This window comes from Pan troglodytes, chromosome 6 (genome assembly GCF_028858775.2).
Source record: "Pan troglodytes isolate AG18354 chromosome 6, NHGRI_mPanTro3-v2.0_pri, whole genome shotgun sequence".
NCBI classification, from domain to species: domain Eukaryota; kingdom Metazoa; phylum Chordata; class Mammalia; order Primates; family Hominidae; genus Pan; species Pan troglodytes.
In genome coordinates, this window is record NC_072404.2 from 46,402,113 (window position 1) to 46,422,967 (window position 20,855).

The 20,855-nt window shown below is 40.8% G+C and overlaps 1 protein-coding gene across 5 annotated transcripts in view; it reads left to right on the top strand.

Annotated features, from left to right (window-relative positions):
- The window catches only part of LOC112209777 (uncharacterized), a 161,131-nt gene that overhangs the window by 124,880 nt on the left and 15,396 nt on the right, over positions 1-20,855 (top strand). For 2 of the 5 annotated variants that reach the window (XR_010158436.1, XM_024357802.3), the window contains exon 4: positions 16,403-16,493. The exons of 2 other annotated variants lie outside the window; for them this stretch is intronic. Coding sequence is in view for 1 of the 3 variants with exons in the window: in XM_024357801.3 (XP_024213569.1) it covers positions 16,403-16,463 (61 nt within the window). In the remaining 2 variants the exon portion in view is untranslated. Of the gene's footprint in view, positions 1-16,402; positions 16,557-20,855 lie in introns of those variants that run through there. One more of the 5 variants, XM_024357801.3, reaches the window with a different exon arrangement.

Genomic DNA, 20,855 nt, shown 5'->3' on the forward strand with positions numbered 1-20,855 from the left:
TTTCTTTATCTTCCCCACAGATCTTGAGAATAGAATTTTTAAAAATTTAAACAGTTGAGAAAGCTTGCAGATCTAATGCAGTTTTGCATGTTTGAGTTATGACGATATTGGCTCCTCCAAAAGACATTTTCTGTTTCTGGTGTAGAATTAGCTCATTACCTCAGCTAATGCTACCACATTCCAATTAGAATCCTTTTGAAAATCTAAAGCACTCAATACACAATAAGCATTTCAAATCACTTCTTTAAGTATTGGTTATGGAAATGGAAGCATTCAAATCCCTGATATGATGATTACACTTGAGGCCTTATACCTATACAGCCAAGGCAGACTGTATAAAAGCAAATCGTGATTTCAAATTGAAGCCTATCTTTTGCTCTATTGTACCTAAGACTTTGAATCTCCTACTTTTAATCACTGGAATGGGTTGCTCCCTCTGAAGGGAGTGTGGTAGCTGGATAAATGGCCAAAGTGAGGTTGGGTTTCTCAGGCTGGGGCTGGGGGAAGGACACTGCTACCTCAGAAAAAGGGTGAAATCAGAGAGTGAAGCTGTGGGATAATCCAGAGCCCATAAAGGAAGTTTGAGGATCAAATGTTTGGAGGAATAAAGATGGAATGAGATTAAAGATTAAAACTGAAGTTTGAGCTTAGGTTTGATTTTGGGAGGCAAGAGAATGTGAATGGAAAGATCAGACAGGGGCCCTGAGCTACTTTCTGGAAACTTGCTGTGTTTGAAGCTCACCTTTTAGAATGTTACATGATTTACTGTGCCTGTTTTAAAGGACTAGGAGTGGAGCAGATCAAACTCTACTCAAGCAAAAAAATCTCCCAGTTAGGCTTATTGACATTTGACCTGAGCCCCATCTTGGGCAATCTTAGGTGGGAGGTAAGAGATGGAGGTGAAGAAATCAAGATTTTAACCTTGCCCTCCTTTCAAGTCCAGTATTGAGCACGGACCACAATGCTGACAGGAATCCTGTACTTCATGTGTTTACCCTGTTCTTGTGTTGTTATAAAGAAATAACAGGTTAGGTAATTTATAAAGAAAAGAGCTTTATTTGGCTCACAATTAATTAAAGGCTGTACAAGAAGCATGGTGCTGGCACCTACTGGCTTCTGGTGAGTGCTTAGGAAGCTTTTGCTAATGGCAGAAGGTGAAGTGGGAGCAGCAACTCACATGGCAGAATGGGAGCAAGAGAGTGGGGGTAGAGGAGGTGCCACAATCTTTTAAACAACCAGACTGCCATGAACTCACTCATTACCACAAGTATGGCACCAAGCCATTCATGAGGGATCCACCCCCGTGATCCAAACACCTCCCTGCAGACCCTGCCTCCAACATTGGAGATTACATTTCAAAATGAGATTTGGAGGGGAAAAACATCCAAACCATATCACTTCATTACAGACTGCTTATCACAGCTGATGAAGCAGGCAGCTTCCAGGTGGGTGTTCCATAACACAGAGGTTGAACCTGGGCTGAATTCTTGTAGACAGCGGTGCATGAAAATATAGAATTCATTGTTTCTATGACCTTAAATGATTTTTAAATAAAAATTTTCTAGTTTTCCAGAAGGAATCATGGGCCAAAATTGGTCTTCCATCTTGATAATGTGACTTCTGCATGATGTTTCTTTATTCTTTTTCTAATCTTTGACTCACCGAAGGGTGTCCTCCCCAACTTTACATTCATGTATAATCCAGAGAAGAGCTAATGAGCCTCTGGACCATCCTACAACTAGTATCAAAACAATGGGTTTAATTAGGTGAGAAACTCAGTCTCCTGTTGAGCCTTGACTCCCTCATATCCCATATTCAATGAAAAACAAAATCGAGCCCATTTAAAACATTTTTTCTTCAGCTTTGTTTTTGTATCTTAGATGCAGAGAGCTGGGCAAACCATTTTCTTCCTTCCTGACACGTGGATATCAGTGGTTCATTCAAGGCTGCTTTTGTTTTAGTTATTTATTTTTATTCCCCCTTATCCCCTACCACACTCCTATTTATCTCTCTAATTATATATGTCCTACTTCTATAACATCTCTTCTTTTCCACTTTAAGCCTTTGGCATTGATCAGACAGACCATTAGAATAGTATATTAGCTGGTTTACCTCATTTCACCCTAAACTTCTCAACTCATTCTTCGCCCTTCTGACATCCTGAAAATATGGTTATAATCATCCAGTGTCCCACCTTTGGTCCTACAAGATAAAGCTCAAACTTTTTGACACAAGGTGAAATACTCCCCAATATCATGCTCTCTGTACTCTCACCAGTCTTATCTTTTTTTCCACAGCCACACCTAACCCCCTACACCTTTCCTCTTTCTTCCTATCCTGCACCTCTAGGTCTGTTTGGTAAACCCATATTTATGCTCCAAGGCTCTGATGATGGTTCCTCTATGAAGACTTCTTAATTGCCTGTCCATCATACAGAACTGACTATATATATTTTTTCTACCATATCCTGTTCTTATTTCTATAAAATAACTCCAGCACTCCATTGCATTTATAGTTTACAGATTTGAGTCCTCTGGAGGGAGTGACCATGTCTGTGAGTCCTGGTGTCATTTTGAAAGTGCTTGGCAGGGACAAAGTCTTCATTAGATGTTTTTAAGTTGAATGAACAATGAAATCTCGTGATTAAGCAAAATCGTCCCAACAATTACGTCAAACTTGTGCTGCGTATCTATGGCTGATTATTATTCAGGAAGGAGGAAAATGTGTGTGGAGAGGGGGTGGGGTGGGGAGTGTCAGCCTGACTTAGAGCATTGTTCTGATCACGTCACTTTCTCTGGTCAAACATGTCAACGGCTTTATTAAAAATATGGCAGCCAAGCCCAACTTTTAAGCCTGATGTGCAAGTCCCTTCATGGTCTGACTTAGACTTACCTTTGCAGGCTTATCTCCCATGACTCTCTTTTATGTATTTTATGTTCCATCCAAAATGGGTCACCCATGATTATCCAGTCCTGCCTATACCTGCCCATCTCTGCCCCTTCTGTTTGCTGTCCTTTTTCCCTGTTAAGTCCAGCCCCACCTCTCTCGGCTTTGGCTCCTGGTATTCCATCAGTCCTTCAAGGTACCAATTGAATGCAACCTGTTCTAGGAAGATTTCCTTGATTCCTCTAGCAAATATCTCCTTTTAAAAATCTTCCTTGCAGGCTGGGCATGGTGGCTCATGCCTGTAATCCCAGCACTTTGGGAGGCTGAGGCCAGCGGATCACCTGAGGTCAAGAGTTCAAGATCAGCCTGGTCAACATGGTGAAATCCCGTCCCTACTAAAAATACAAAAATTAGCTGGGTGTGGTGGCACGGGCCTGTAATCCCAGCTACTCGGGAGCCTGAGGTAGGAGATTCGCTTGAACCCAGAAATGTGGAGGTTGCAGTACACTGAGATCATGCCACTGCACTCCAGCCTGGGAGACAGAGTGAGACTCCATCTCTCTCTCTCTCTCTCTCTCTCTCTCTCTGTGTATATATATATATACACACATACATATATATATATACACATACATATATATATGTTTGTTCATGAGGTTTAAGGAATATATATATACATATATATAGAGAGAGAGAGATTTATATATATAATCTTCCTTTTAGTGTCTCTTTATGGCACAAATACTAGCATGCTTTGTTATTTGGGGGTGTATTTATTTCACCAAATCCACCGGGAAGAGATTAAAACACAACTCATTTTATCGTACTTCACTTTATTGCACTTCACAAATATTACACTTTTTACAAATTGAATGTTTGTGGTAACTCTGAGTCCAGCAAATCTTTCAGGGCCATTTTTCCAACAGCATGTGCTCACCTCATCTCTGTGTCACATTTTGGTACTTCTTCCCATATTTCAAACTTATTCATTATTATTATATGTTAGGGTGATCTTTGATGTTACTATTGCAATTTTTTGGGGTGCCACAAAGTGCCTTCATGTAAGGCAGTGAACTTAATAAATGTGTGTTCTGACTGTTCTACTGACCAGCCAATCCTCCATTTATCTCCCTCTCCTCAGGCCTCCCTATTCTCTGAGACACAAAATGAAAATTAGGTCAATTAATATCCCTACAATGGCCTGTAAGTGTTCAAATGAAAGAAGGAGTCGCATGTCTCTCACTTTAAATCAAATGCTAGAAATGATGAAGTTTAGTGAGAAAGGCATATTAAAAGCTGAGCTAGGCCAAAAGCCAGGGCTCTTATGCCAAACAGTTAAGTAAGTAGTGAAAGCAAAGGAAAAGTTATTGAAGGAAATTAGAGATGCTATTCCAGTGAGCACATGAGTGATAAGAAAGTGAAAGGGCCTGGTTATTGACATGGAGAAAGTTTGAATGGTCTGGATAGAAGATCAAACCAGAAACAACGTTACCTTAAACCAAAGCCCAATCCAGAGCGAGGCCCTAACTCTCTTTAATTCTATGAAGGCCGAGAGAAGTGACAAAGCTGCAGAAGAAAAGTTGGAAGCTAGCATAGGTTTGTTCATGAGGTTTAAGGAAAGAAGCCATCTCCATAACATAAAAGCACAAGGTGGAGCAGCAAGTGCTGATGTAGAAGCTGCAGTGAGTTTTCTAGAAGATCTAGCTAAGATCATTGATGAAGGTGGCTACACTAAACAACAAATTTTCAATGTAGACAAGACAGCCTTCTATTGGAAGAAGATGCCATCTAGGACTTTCCTAGCTAGAGAGGAGAAGTCCATGCTTGGCTTCAAAGCTTCAAAAAACAGGTATACTCTTGTTACGAGCTAATACAGCTGGTAACTTTAAGTTTAAGCTAATGCTCCTTTACCATTTAAAAAAATCCTAAGCCCTTAAGAATTATACTGAATCTATTCTGCCTGTGCTCTATAAATAGAACTACAAAGGCTAGATGATAACACATCTATTTACAGAGTGGTTTACTGAATATTTTAAGCCCACTGTTGAGACCTACTGCTCAAAAAGAATCCTTTCAAATTATTACTGCTCGTTGACAATGCACCTGGTCACCCAAGAGCTCTGATGGAGATGTACAAGGAGAGAAATGTCATTTTCATGCCTGCTAACATAACATCCATTCAGCTGCCCACAGATCAGGGAGTAATTTTGGCTTATAAATTATATTATTTAAGAAATACGTTGCATAAGGCTATAGACACCAAAATGATTCTTCTGAAAGATCTGAGCAGAGTACATTGAAAACATTCTGGAAAAGATTCACCATTCTAGATGCCATGAAGAGCATTCGTGATTCATGGGAGGAGGTCAAAATATAGACATTAACAGGTTTTGGAAGAAGTTGATTACACCTTCATGGATGACTCTGAAGGTTTTAAGACTCCAGTGGAGGAAGTCACTGCTGATGTGGTGAAAATAGTAAGAGAGCTAGAATTAGAAGTAGAGCTTGGAGATGTGACTGAATTGCTGTAATCTCAGGATCAAACTTGAGTGGATGAGGAGTTGCTTCTTACAGATGATCAAAGTGATTTCCTGGAATGAAATCTACTCCTGGTGAAGGTGCTATGCACATTGTTAAAAATGACAACAAAAGATTTAGAATATCACACAAAGTTAGCGGCAGGATTTGAGACAATTGACTCCAATTTTTTAAAAAGTTGTGCTGTGAGTCAAATGCTATCAAAAAGCATTGCATACTACAGAGAAATCTTCCATGAAAAAAGGAGTTTGTTGATGCAGCAAGCTTCATTGTTGTGTTATTTTAAGAAATCTCCACAGCCACCCAGCCTTCAGAACCACCACCCTGATCAGTCAGCAAGACCCTCCACCAACAAAAAGATTACAACTTGCTGAGGGCTCAGATGATCGTTAGCATTTTTTACCAAAAATGTATTTTTTAATTAAGGCATGTAGATTGTTTTTCTAGATATAATGCTATTGCACAGTTAATATACTGCAATATAGTGTAAACATAACTTTTGTATGCACTGAGAAACCACAAAATTTGTATGGCTCATTTTATAGTGATATTCATTTTATTGCAGCAGTCTAGAACCAAATCCACAATATCTGAGGTGTGCCTTTATGTATTGTTGATTTTAATGTAGCATTCTTATTGCATCTCAGTACAAGTAAAAGGGAACTTAAAAAGCTAGCATTTCCTGAGAATCTGCTATGCAGTAGGCACCAGCTGAAGTACATTTATACATTATGTCATTGTCCACTTTGACAGAAGACAAAGTGAATGATTTGCTCATAATCACTGACCTAACAAGTGAGGGGCCAGGACATGGACTCAGGTCACCTCTCCCACCTCCATGGTACTGCTGCTCAGGGCACTGTCAACATGAGCTGGCACATGAGTAAAGGTGATTCCCATTTGTGGACTTCTCTCTGCTGCTGCTGTTCAAACAGAAGGGAGACCCGTGAGCCACAGCTCACACCTGATTACTCAGACATGGACTCTTGGGCTCATGTGTTATCCAGGCCCTACATTCTTCCTTTCCTGTTGCTGGAGCTTTGATCGTCACACTTACTCTTTCATATGACCTTTACCCAGGAAAACCTCAATGGAAGCAGGGGGCGCTCTGCTGTGGACTTTATTCTTTGGGGGAAGCTCTGGAGAAATGTTGTACTTTGAAGCTATTTGCTTGTTAGTTTCATAAAGCAACATCCTGATTTCATAGAAACTCAAAGTTTTCTGTTTTGAAGGGATCTGAGAGATCATTTGTGCATCCATTTTCTTCCTATTTCTTATTACAGATAAAAGTGACTATGTGAAGGGCTGGGCGCGGTGGTTCGCACCTGTAATCCCAGCTCTTTGGGAGGCCAAGATGGGCAGATCGCTTGAGATCAGGAGTTTGAGAACAGCCTGGCCAATATGGTGAAACCCTGTCTCTACTAAAAAATACAAAAATTAGCCAGGAGTGGTAATGCATGCCTGTAATCTCAGCTACTACAGAGGCTGAGACAGGAGAATTGCTTAAACCCAGGAGGCAGAGGCTGCAGTGAGCCAAGATAGTGCCATTGTGCCACTGTACTCCAGCCTGGGTGACAGAGTGAGAGACTCCATCTCAAAAAAAAAAAAAAGTGACTATATGAGTTATACTTTGGAGATCTCTGGGGTTAAGGCCTGTTGTTACATATTATAGAACATCTTCTCTTGTTTTTTTTTTATTTGTTTGTTTTTGTTTTTGTTTTTGGCATTTATATCATTTTAACAAAAGAAGTGAGAAAGGCCAAGTGTCTAGAATGCTTTCTCTTTTAGCAGTAGAACCTCTGGAGGTAGACATTTAGCAAGAAGCCTGCTAAACTGCAGACTAATTCCCTCCAACTTTGGTTAAATTTCTATCCCCCCATTAAAATCCCCAAATGCAATGTCATTAGCAGCATTCATTGCTCCTTGTAAGAGCTGGGAATGCACCCCAGATGTTGTGTTTTGAGCACAAAGGCCTGTGTGCCAGATTCACAGCATGGCTTAGAACCTTCTGAACCCCGCCCACTCTACAAGGTACTCTTTGTGGCCTCTCCTAGGCTTCCAACATTATTATACAACCCCAGGCTTCTTCCTCTTTTGTAACCTCTCAGACAAGTAATAGATGCACTGTAGTCTTTGCCAGAAAATAAAATGAAAATGAATGAGAAGTCCCTGCCAGAGTGGTTTTCTTTTGATGCTTTCTTTCATCTTCCTTCACCTCCCCTGTGGGGAAAAATAAGGCATTGTATTTATCAGCTTTTATTATCTTGATTTATAACCTCAGGTCCCAATTAGAAGGTAAAACATAAAGGCATAGATTTAAATGGTGCCAATTGTGCCCTTTCCATTTCATTCTTTTCTCTCTTTTGTCAGAAAAAAATCCTTTGATTTCATTTCTTCGTTCTTTATAATACTGTATTGATCTGCCAGTATAGAGAATGCATCAGCAACTCTCTTATCTTTGGCTAATACTACATTTTTCTGCACTAACTACAACCCACAAACTGTACATTTGTGTCATTACGTGCCTGGTTTGCACACATTAAATTAGATATACAATGTGCATTCTATACTTTATTGAGTTGACTATGACAAGAATTGTGATGAATGGCATTTGGTAGCTTTCATTTATCATCCAGAAAGCTTCATTTTCCAACATCAATCAGGCAATTAAAAGGACCGCTAGTAGGCTGACCTATTGTGTGTCTTCATTCTCTTACTTTGTTTCATGTTCATTATGGTTCACAGTACAGAATGATGACATTCCTGCATTCATTCATTCAGTCATTCAAACAATTTTCAGTGCATGCCTTCTAAGTGCTGGACACCAGTCAAGGCACAGGGAAGAACACTAAAATAACAGACAAAATCCTTTCTCTTGTGTGGCTAACAAGAAAGGGCTGGGAAGGATAACAGACCAATAAACCGTGTATTTGTAATATATGCAGGGGCATGAGCACTAGGCTGGGGAAAGGGCTAGTGAGGACAGGAAAGGGAAAGGAGGCCACAGTAGTCAGGAAGATCCTCTTTAAGAAGGTGACCTGGAGCAGAGACTTGCATGAAGTAGAGAAGCAAACTCTGCAGCCACCTGTGAGAGCCTTCCAAGCACAGGGAGCAACATGTGTCAAGCAACATGAGGATGCAGCAGAGCCAGCATATACGAGAAACTGAAAGGACATGAAATCTGGTGCACAGGGAGTGACAGGAAAAGTGGCTGGAGAGTAGGTAGCAGATGGATAGATTTATGTAAGGCCATGTGAGCCAATGACAACTTGATTTCATTCTGAGAGAGTTGGGATGCCATCAGAGGACTTTGAGCAGAGGGAACATAATCTGACTTTTGCTTTAAAAGAGTCACTCCAGCTGTAGTGAGAATAGACAATTGAGGGTAACAGTAGAAACCAGGAAACCAGATATGAGTTATTACAATAATCTGGGAAAAGATAATGGTGTCTTAGACCAGGATGGCAGTGGTGGAGGGTAGAGAGACAAGGTTAGGTTTGTATTGTGAAGGCAAAGCCAGTAGGCTTTGCTGACTAACTAGATATGCGATGAGACGAGTAGGAACAAGGGTAACTCCAAGAATTGGAGATGCATATCTGGATGAATGAAGTTGGTGTTTGCTGACAGAGGGAAGCCTGAAGAAAGAGAAATTAGAGACAGGCAGGAAGAAACCAAGAGGTCTCTTTTGGGCATATTAACTTGGGGTTCCTACTCCCCAACAATCACCAATTAATAAATGTTCATCCTTCTCATAGATTAGTCTTGATTGCAGCGTAGACTTGTGGCTGAGTGTGGTCTCTGGAGCCTGTCTTCCTTGTCTTGAAGCCCACCCACACTAGCTCTGTAATCTGAAAGAAATGACAACTTTTCTGTACCTCAGTTTCTTTTAATGTTTAGTTTTCTTATACAAACAACATTTTTTTCCCATAAGTTTTTGGAGTACAGGTGGCATTTGTTTACATGAGTAACCAAATAAGTTCTTTAGTGGTGATTTGTGAGATTTTGGTTTACCCATTACCCGAACAGTATACACTACACCATATTTGTAGCCTTTTATCCCTCGCCCCCCTCTCACTCTTCCCCCCAAATCCCCAAAGTCCATTGGATCATTCTTATGCCTTTGCATAATAATTAAATTAGATGTACAATGTGCATTCTATACTTTATAGCTTAGCTTTACTTTATAGCTTAGCTCCCACATATCAGTGAGAACATGGGATGTTTGGTTTTCCATTTTTGAGTTAGTTCACTTAGAATAATAGTCTCCAATCTCATCCAGGTCACTGCAAATGCTATTAATTCATTCCTTTTTATGGCTGAGTAGATAACATAATACCACAGTTTCTTTATCCACTCGTTGATTGATAGGCATTTGGGTTGGTTCCATTATTTTGCAACTGGGAATTTTGCTTCTATAAACATGCATGTTCAAGTATCTTTTCCGAATAATGACTTCTTTTCCTCTGGGTAGATACCCAGTAATGGGATTGCTGGATCAAATGGTAGTTCTGCTTTTAGTTCTTTAAGGAATCTCCATACTGTTGTCCATAGTGGCTGTACTAGTTTACATTCCCACCGGCAGTGTAGAAGTGTTCCCTGTTTGCCACATCCATGCCAATATCTACTGTTTTTTTATTTTTTTGATTATGGCCATTCTTGCAGGAGTAAGGTGGTATCACATTGTGGTTTTGATTTGCATTTCCCTGATCATTAGTGCTGTTGAGCATTTTTTAATGTTTGTTGGCCATTTGTATAGCTTCTTTTGATAATTGTCTATTCATGTCCTTAGCCCACTTTTTGATGGGATTGTTTGTTTTTTTCTAATTTCTCAGTGATAAATACATATTGTTTATTTTATAAAATAGTTCTTTTTCAAGGAAGAAATTCTAGTGATAGCAGAATTAATATGCACTGAAAAATATGGGTATGTTGGTTATGTTAGAAACTTTAAAATCATTTAAAGACAGAATCCAAACAAGGTTTGATTGGAGAGAAAAAAAAACAGTAAAATACATTTTTGAAGCAATCTGGAAAATTTCATCATGGACTGGAGATTAGATTGCATTTGTCAAACTAGGGCCTGCTGCCTGTCTTAGTAAATAAAGTTTTGGTAGACTACAGTCATGCTTGTTTGTTTATGAGTAGTCTAAGGCTGCTTTCTTTTCATAACAGCAGAAGTTGAGTAATTTTGACAAAGAACCCAGAGCTCACAAAGCCAAAAGCACTTATTATTTGGCCTTTTATAGGAAAAAAATGCTGATACATTAAAGTTACATGAAAAACATTCATAACTTTTGGAGAGTCAAATGGAATAATCTCTACATATTTCACTCTCATATCTAAAATTTGCTTTAATATATTTCAACAACAAAGACTAAAGTAAAAAGGGTTAGATGGAGAGAATCTTGATAACTGTTGCAGCTAAGTGAAGACTATCTTAGGATTCATTTTGTTTTCTTCTCTACATTTGTGTGACTTTTTGTACAAGGAAAGAATACAGAACTGTTTAAGTCAGTTAATTAGTATACTTGATAGATTATTTACCAAAGTGGCTGCAATTACTCTTCTCCATATCCTTCAGCTGGGGAATCCTGCAGTGTATGTGTACAGTGAAATATTACTCAGCAATAAAAAGGAAGAACTATTGACCCACTCAATAACATGGATGAATTTTAAATGCATATTGCTGAGTGAAAAAAGCCTAGATTCAAAAGGCTACGTATTTGTATTCGTCCATTCTTGCATTGCTATGAAGCTCTACCTGAGACTGGGTAATTTATAAGAAAAGAGGTTTAATTGGCTCATGTTTCTGCAGCTGTTCAGGTAGCATGGCTGGAGAGGTCTCAGGATACTTTCTAAAGCGGGCAGGCACTCTTACACGGCTGGAGAAGCAGAAAGAGACAGAAAGGGGAGGGGCTACATGCTTTTAAACAACCAGATCTCATGAGAACCCACTCACTGTCATGAGAACAGCAAGTGGGAAATCCACCCCCATGATCCAATCACCTCCTACCAGGCTCCTCTTCTAACACTGGGGATTACAATTTGACATGAGATTTGGGTGGGGACACCAATCCAAACCATATCAGTATTGCATGGCATTCTGGAAAAGGCAAAACTATAGGGATGGTGAAGAGATCAGTGGCTGTCAGGGGTTAAGGGTTGTGGGAGGGGCTTACTACAAAAAGAAAATTTGGAGGGGTATGGGAACTTCTTAGTATACTGAGTATGGTGATGGCATTATTTTATGCCCAGTCTTGGGTGATTTTAGTTATTATCAGTTAATCACCAATGATCTGAGCAACTCTGCATTAGAAAGAATATCCAACTTCTGAGAGGCTGACACTGTAACCCCAACTCTCTAATGAGGTGCTGCCCCTGAGAAGTTCCTAGCTCTTTACTATATTCCCTTTGATCTGGACTCCCCACACCATGAAAACTGTCCACGCCAACCTCCTCTTATAACTCCCTCTCATCAGAATGCCTTACTTCCCCTTGCTTTAGCCTCATAAACCTTTGTCTAAGGAATAGAGAGTGGTGTGTGCAGAACCTCAGGTTGTCACTCAGCTATCTCCTGGCCAGTCCCTGAGGGACTTGAGCCTAGTTCTTAAGGAGAAGGTGATTGAAATAAGCTGAATGAGTCAAGAGAAGATGTCACCTCAGAGGATGATGCCAGAAAACTAAAGCAAAATCTGTTCTGTCTCACAGCCTAATAACAGCAACAAAAATTATGTCAACACAGGGAGGCAAAGGTTGGAGTGTAAGAGAGACTAACTCCACACTGGAAAAAGTTCTGACAAATGAACAACCAGGAGCATATACATGGTGACCAACATGAGGCCACCAGTGGCCTTTATGATCCCAGGAGCTGTGACCCATAGAAGCACAGGTGGGTCTACAGAGCACAGAGTGGGTCACAAGAGCACAGAAGAGTGGCCATATCGACTTCACGGAAGACATGCAATCTGCCCTAAGATCTTGTGACAAAAAAAGAAGAGAGAGAGCTAGGAGACAGTCAAGGAAAAGATTCTGTGACTGTGAAAACTGCTTCTTAATGGTACCCTGCATTGTGGTACCTGCAATGAGTGTCACAGTGTGGTCTGCACTGAGTGTCACAATGATCATCTAAGATTGAGACATTCTTATCCTTGCTATGTGATATAATTTGGCTCTGTGTTCCCACGCAAATCTCATCTCAAATTGTAATCCTTCCTGTGTCAAAGGATGGGCCTGGTGGGAGGTGATTGGATCATGAGAGTGGTTCCCTCCTACTGTTCTCATGGTAGTGAGGGAGTTCTCATGAAATCTTATGGTTTTAAAAGTGGCAGGTTCCCCTGCAAACACTCTCTCTCCTGCCGCCTTGTGAAAATATGCCTTGCTTCCCTTTTGTCTTCTGCCATGATTGTAAGCTTTCTGAGGCCTCCCCAGCCATGTAGAACTGTGAGTCAATTAAACCTCTTTCCTTTATAAATTACCTAGTCTCAGGTAGTATCTTTATAGCAGTGTAAGAAAGGACTAATACAGAGAATTGGTACTGAGAGTGGGGTACTGCTATAAAGATAACCTGAAAATGTGGAATTGACTTTGGGACTGGGTAACAGGTAGAGTTTGGAACAGTTTGGAGGGCTCAGGAGAAGACAGGAAGATGTAGGAAAATTTGTTACTTCCTAGAGACTTGCTGAATGGTTTTGACCAAAATGCTGATCGTGATGTGGACAATGAAGTCCAGGCTGAGGTGGTCTCAGATGGAAATGAGGAATTTACTGGGAACTGGAGTAAAGGCCACTCTTGGTATGCTTTAGCAAAGAGGCTGGTGGCATTTTGCCCCTGCCCTAGAGATCTGTGGAACTTTGAACTTGAGAGAGATGATTTAGTGTATCTGGCAGAAGAAATTTCTAAGCAGTAAAGCATTCAAGAAGCAACCTGGCTTATTCTGAAAGCATTCAGTTATATGGGCTCACAAAGAGATGATTTGAAATTGGAACTTATGTTTAAAAGGGATGCAGAGGATTAAAGTTTGGAAAATTTGCAGTCTGACCATGTGGTAGGTGCTCTCTCTCTCCTGCTGCCTTGTGAAGATGTGCCTTGCTTCCCCTTCGCCTTCTACCATGATTATAAGTTTCCTGAGGCCTCCCCAGTTATGTGGAATAGGGAGTAAATTAAACGTCTTCCCTTTATAAATTACCCAGTCTCAGGGAGTATCTTTATAGCAGTGCTAGAATGGACTAATGCATAATGTAAGAAGGGGAGGAGAGGCTCCTGACAGCCACAGGCAACCTAAGATGCTAGCTCCTCAGGGAACAAATCCTTGCTACATTCCCTGAAAGTAGACATAGAGTTCAACCTGCACCTATTCAGAATCCCTCTCACCTTTGGCTACCAGTGGCCCACAATGCAAAGCTCTCTTATCATCTAATTTTGAGTTTACTGTTCTGTGTCTTCTTACATAATTCTTTTTAGTTCTGCACCATTCTTTCTCCATCATCATCTGGAATACCTCATTTCATTCTAATGAGTCTTCTTCTATCCTATCCTCTTCAAAGAACCCTCGCTCCATGTCCATGTCTGGGCAACATCTCCTTCTCCTAGTGCTGCATTTTGCTTTCTCTTCTTCCACATGCTTAACCCCCTCCACCTTTGGTCATCTAACCCTATGTCTGTGCTGCAGATCCCCTGGCCACTTTTCCTCATTCACTGAGGACGTTGGCACCTGAACAACAATCTTCCAGTCAAGGCCTAGTATATCACCAGAACACCCCAGTGCTCATGTCTTGAGGCCTACAAATACCCTAGGCTCATAACATTTGTCCTCTGAACTCTTTTCTTCACCGCTGTAAGAATTAAAGAAAGAGGAAAGAAATACGAAAGGTGGCTTGCCAGTCAAGACAGATTTATTTTAGAGAAAATAAACCTGAGAGGAGCCTACTGGCTGAGTCAAGTCAGAGGCACACTCTCTTACAGACTAAGAGTTTTTAATGATTCAGTGTGGGAGAGTTTATCAGAGTCTTTGACTGCTTCTGTGTTTTTTTGTTTTTTGCTTTTTTGTTGTGCTTTTCCCCAACCTCCCTCTGTGCCCACGCTGTCTTATCTGTGTTTTACTGTCTGCCCTTTCTGGCTGCTTGTAGTTAGAAGAGAGGTGATTTCCTTGAAATGCATGAGGCTAGAAAGGGAGCTGGAATTTAAAGTGGCGATGTTTGTCCGAGATGATGGTGCTCCTGCTCTATCAACCACCACTTCTCATTACCCAACCTTCTGTGACCACACTTAACATCAGTAATGGCAAACATGCAGCACTACTGCCAAAATGTCTGCATCCTGAGATCCTTGCAAATTGGTTGTGTCCTTTTATTAATTTTTTATAGATTGGGTCTTGCTATGTTGCCCAGGTTGGAGTGCAGTGGCTATTCACAGGTATAATAATAGCATGCTGCAGCCTCAAATTCCTGCCTTCAAGCAGTCCTCCCACCTCAGCCTCCTGCATAGGTGGGACTATAGGTGCATGCTACCATGCCCAATGGTCATGTCATATTTTCCCCAACCTGGATAGGGCATTAGAACCATCCTCACACAGTGCAAACTGGGTGAATATTATCCATGTTTCTACATTAGGTCATTACCCAGAACTTCACAATGCCTACAATCTTAAATTCCCATAAACTATTCTCTGTCATTACCACCTGCTCTTCAAATTCATGGAGAACTCTATCACTCCATTTACCTCTTTCAGGGCTACTTGGCATCCTAGTAGCCTTGCTTTCTTCTGCAACTATCCCAACATCCTAAACTCAGGATCAAACCAACAATTCCTTTTCTCTGTTCCTTTCTGGGTTTGCCTGGCACAGCTGGGAGAGATTTATACAATCATACTAAAACAAAAGCATGATCACCAACATCAAATGGCCCTTCAGTACCATTCGGAAATCTTTTTATCTGCCATATTTTCTGCCTGCCCCACACATTTTAAAACACCCTTTTGGGAAATTTGAAAATGTGCACTCCCCACTTTTCTGGCCTCCTGTACAACTAAACCACAGGCCTATGATCTATGTATTCCCAGGTAACTCACCCTTGCGAGATCTTGACTTGGAAGTCAGCAATGTAAAGAAAGAGGTATCAGTTTGTGAGGCATCAGTTTGACTGGTGAGGGCAGCAGCAGAAGCCTCCAGCTTTTGGAGTAGGCAGTGGCTACAATGTGGACAGAAGTCCTTTCCACCAAGGGGCCAAGACAGACACACAGGGGAAGTGAGAGAACATGTCTTATATTGTATTACAGTAAGTGCTTTGACTGCCTGCAATTTATTTTTACAACCTCTGTCCCTATGTACTTGGCTTATAGTAGGTGCTTAATGAATTTTAAGCACGAAAGACTTGCCCAAGATCACTCAATGGGCAGAGGAACCAGATGTCAAGCTCATGTCTTCCGACTTTAAAGCCACTAATCTTTCCCAGATGTAATTAGCAGAGCTATTTCCTCTGTCTGACTCCCATTGGGCCTGGGATAAATAGTGATGGTTGCTTGCAATAAATTACTCAGTCTCTGGCTTTCCTGCTTTTGGCTCAGCAGCAGACATAGTGGGACCATTTGCAGAGGTCACAGGGAATTCTATATTTGCTAAGAGGGATGATTCACTGCGCCCTCTAAAAGGAGCAGCTGAACTTATGTTCCTGTAAGAGACTCGACCTTGAAGAAACTGTGAGCAGGCACTGCGGGAAGCCTGGCTGTTGAAAAATGATGAGGGGCTTGGAGGACTTCCAAATGCCAGAGAATGTTGCAAGGGAAATGTTCAGGGTTAAAGTAAAACAGTTATCTCCCATTCCTAAAACAGAGAATAACAACAGCTTGAAATGAATGCAACTCTTCAGTCATTTCAAAAGTCTTTTTATAGTACTGTTCCTCAAGACTTTCCACAAATGTACTATGAAACAGTTGGCAGAGACAATGCTCTGTGTTGATCTATTCCTTTCTTTTTTATCCTAGTACAGCAAAACTGCATTTCCCAAGCTCCTCTTCTCTCAATGGGTCACATGACTTGTTCTAGCCAATAGAACGAGGGTGGAAGTAATGTGACCACTTTCAGGTGGCCCCTAAAGTCTCCTGTGAGATCTTCCAATCTTGCTCTCCTCACTCTGCATGGCTGGAAATGAATACTCTGATATCTGAAACAACATGATGAAGGAGCCAGGATGCCTAAGTTCACCACTTAGAGAAGAGACAGCTTGAAGAGTCATTCTGGAGAGCTGGCTGACCAAACTCATTGGATTGTAACATATATGAGAATATAAACCTTTTATTCTGATATGCCAGAGGCACATTATGGATTGTATTACAATGACTAGCATTAGCTGTCCTGATTAATAGACACTGTGACAAGATTCTTTATTGCTAAAAGAAAAAAAAAGCAATGGCTGATACCTGATTAACAGACACTGTGACAAGATTTTTTATTGCTAAAAGAAAAAAAAAGCAATGGCTGGTACCATTTAAAATAAAACTTACAATTAGGGCAATTCAGTTTGAAATGTGTTTATGAAGTTATTTCATAGCACTAATTACAGTTCTAACAATACGTATTTCTGTAGGTGTATTTTCAATTCTCTACTAAGTAGTAAGCTCTGTGGGACTGGAAGTTGTACATGTTTTGTTCTTCACTGCAGAGGTCATACTCCTCAGAGTACAGGACCCATGGTGGGAAATATTAGCTTCATGAATGAGTGAATGAATGACTACACACAAGGTTTGATAATTAGCATCCAGAATAACAAAGATAAATACAATGAATTAATGATTCATAGTGAGGCTTAGTCAAGTATACAAAAAGAACAAGATGAAATGCAACATAATTGTGATATTATGAAGTGTATACTTGGTCTTCACCCCTGTTTACTGTCATACACACAATTCCTAGATGCTTGGAATCTCCAAAGTGTTGTCTTTTTGTACGCTAATGTTCACTGATAGCTTCAGGATGGAGGTGGTCACCAGAAGGGCAAAGGCATGATTATAGGGTTGGAACTTCTGGGCCCACCTCCCCAACTTCCAGGGAGAAGAGCGGGACTGAAAGACAGACTGATCAGCAATGGCCTGTGGTTTGATCATAATGAAGCCTCCATAAAAACCCAAGTGGACAGAGTTTGGCAAGCTTTTAGATAGCTGAACACATGGAGGCTCCCAGAGGGTGGCATGCCCAGTGAGGGCATGGAAGCTTCACACCCCTTTCTTCATACCTTACCATACACATCTCTTCATCTATATTCTTTGTAATATCTTTTATAATAAACCAGTAAATGTAAGTAACTATTTCTCTGAGTTTTGTGATCTGCTCTAGCAAATTAATTGAACCCAAGATGGGGTCATGGAAACTCTTACTTGAAGCCAGCTGGAGAGAAGTTTCAGAGGCCAGACTTGCTACTAGTGTCCAAAGTGGGGAGCAGTTTTGGGGACTGAGCCCTCAACCTGTGGCATCTGATGCTGTCTCCGGGTAGATAGCCTCAGAATTGAATTAAAGGACATCCAGCTGGTGCCTTCTGCAGAACTGATTGCTTGCTTGTTGATAGAGAGAAAACTTCCCCAACATTTGATCACAGAAGTCTTCTGTATTGATGATTATTGCAGTGTGAGAGCAGAGGAAAAATAAGCTTTTTCCAAACAATAGTATTTTTAAAAAGTAATAGAGTAAGAAGCCAACCTGAAGGGTTCCCAACGGAACATAGGAGCAATAAAATAAATAACATTGTATTGGGTTATGATCTGTAAACCAAAAAAAAAAAAAAATGTCTGAAACAGGTTCCAACCAATTTAGAGGTTTATTTTGCCAAGGTTTGCTGAGGTTTATTTTGCCATGGTTGAAGATGTACCCAGGAAAAAGAAACACAAGCCACTGTAGGATCTGGGGCCTGCAATTTTTCCAAAGAGGATTTTAAGGACTTCAATATTTAAAGGGGAAAAAATGGGCAAGAGGGGAAAGGAAGACAGAAAAGAAGGGGCAGCATATGGTCACATTCTTATGAGGCTTTGATTGGTGTTCCCTGAATCCACATGTTGCATGTGGAAAGGAGAGGCTGTAGGGGCAGTCAATTATGTATTTTCCTCCTGTGCAGTAAATCTGCACTTTACATAAGATAAAGTAAATATGGAGTAGAGGTCAAACATGCATTTGTCTTGGGGTGGGCAGGAGGATGATTTCTAGCCCCTTCTTGTCCTATAGCCATGAAGATAAGCTGTTAATTTACATTGTCAGGGTGAAGAAGTCCTCCTAGGAAAATATTTGGCCTTCTGTCTACAATGATCTGTTTAAGAACAAAAGGAAAGGCAGGTTTTTGTGTCACTTGGTTTCTAAGTTTAATTTTTCCTTATGGCATATGGAGTTTGAGGTCCCAAGGTTTTGTTTTCCTTTCACAGATCCAAAGCATGAAATAAATATCCAAGAATTCATGATGATATAAATAAATATTTGGGCTGGGCACAGTGTCTCAAGCCTGTAATCCCAGCACTTTGAGAGGCTGAGGCAGGTGGATCACCTTAGGTCCGGAGTTTGAGACCAGCCTGACCGATATGGTGAAACCCCATCTTCACCAAAAATACAAAAAGTAGCTGGGCATGGTGGCACACGCCTTAGTCCCAGGTGCTAGGGAGGCTGAGACAGGGGAATTGCTTGAACCCAGGAGGCAGAGGTTGCTGTGAGCTGAGATCATGCCACTGCACTCCAGCCTGGGTGACATAAATAAATAAATAAATGTTTGAATAAATAAGTAAATGAAAATGAGAGATAAATCTCACATGTAGAGGAATCCAAATAGTTGATGTAGGTAATTTCCCTTCAAGGACATGGAGTCTACTTCCTTACCCCTTGAGTGAGTGTGTGCTTAATGACTTCCTTTCAAAAAGCAGAGTGTGAAAAGATGGTATGGGGGGAAGTAAGTTTACTGTAGAGAAGTCTGGAAAAACTACCTTGGCCAAGTGATTGAGGCTAATATTATTAATAATAACTCATATTGAAAAATGTGTACTCTTACAGTAATGTGATGGGAAAGGCATTTCACCTCTGAGGTTTCCCTCCCAAAGACATGTAACAATGGTGTAATAATAAGAAAAGACATTAAAAAAACCCAGCTTGAGGAGTATCTCTTCCTCAAAGGTCATCAGAAACCAGGAAAGTCTGAGAAACCATTTTAGCTAAGAGAAGCCTGTATTAGAATTCTCCAGAGAAATATGTGATTATGAAGGCTGGCAAGGCCGAAGTCTGCAGAGCTCATGACCCAGTTCAAGTCTGAAGGCCAGGAGTTGCCTGGAAAATCAGTAAGAGACAACATCCAGTTTGAAGGCCATCAGGCAGGAGAAATTCTCTTACTTGGGGGAGGGTTAGTCTTTTGGTCCATTCAGGCCTTCAACTGATTGGATGATGCCTACCTATATTATGTAGACCATCGGCTTTACTCAGTTTTCCAATTTAAATGTTTATCTCATCCAAAAACACCCTCATAGAAACATTCAGAATAATGTTTAACCAAATATCTGGGCACTCCATGGCCCAGTCAAACTGACACAAAGTTAACCATTACAGAGCCTAAGGAGACATAATAACTAAATGTAAGTGATATCCTAAATTAGATCTTGAAACAGAAAAAGGACATTGAAACCAGGTATGGTGGCACATGCCTGTAGTCCCAGCTACTCAGGAGGCTGAGGTGGGATAACTACCTGAGTCCAGGAGTTCAAAGTTGTAGTGCATTATGATCATGTCTGTTAATAGCCACTACACTCTAGCCTGGGCAACAGAGAGAGACCTCATCTCTCAGAAACAACAGCAACAGAACATTACACAAAACTAAAGAAATCCAAACAAAGTATAAATTTTTATCAATAATAATGTACCAATATTGGTCCAATGGTAACAGATGCACTGTACTAATGTAAGTTGTTAATAGTAAAGGAAACTGGATGAGGGGTCTATGGGAACTCTCTGTACTCTCTTCAACTTCTCTGCAAATCTGAAACCATTATAAAATTTTAAAAGTGTACTTGTTTTAAAAAGTGATATAGTTTTGTACACAGGAAACACCACATCAGTTGATGAGTGACATCAAGAATGGCTTATGGAAGAGGTGGCTTTTGAAATATTCATTTTAAATGCAGGTGGGCATCATATTATAAAAGCTTTTGGCCGAGTGCGGTGGCTCACTCCTGTAATCCCAGCAGTTTGGGAGGCTGAGGCGGATGGATCACCTGAGGTCAGGAGTTCAAGACCAGCCTGGCCAATATGGTGAAACCCCATCTCTATTAAAAATACAAAAATTAGCCAGGTGTGGTGGCATGCACCTGTAATCTCAGCTACTTGGGAGACTGAGGCAGGAGAATTGCTTGATCCTGGGAGGCGGAGGTTGCAGTGAGCTGAGGTCGAACCACTGCACTCCAGCCAGGCAACAGAGTGAGA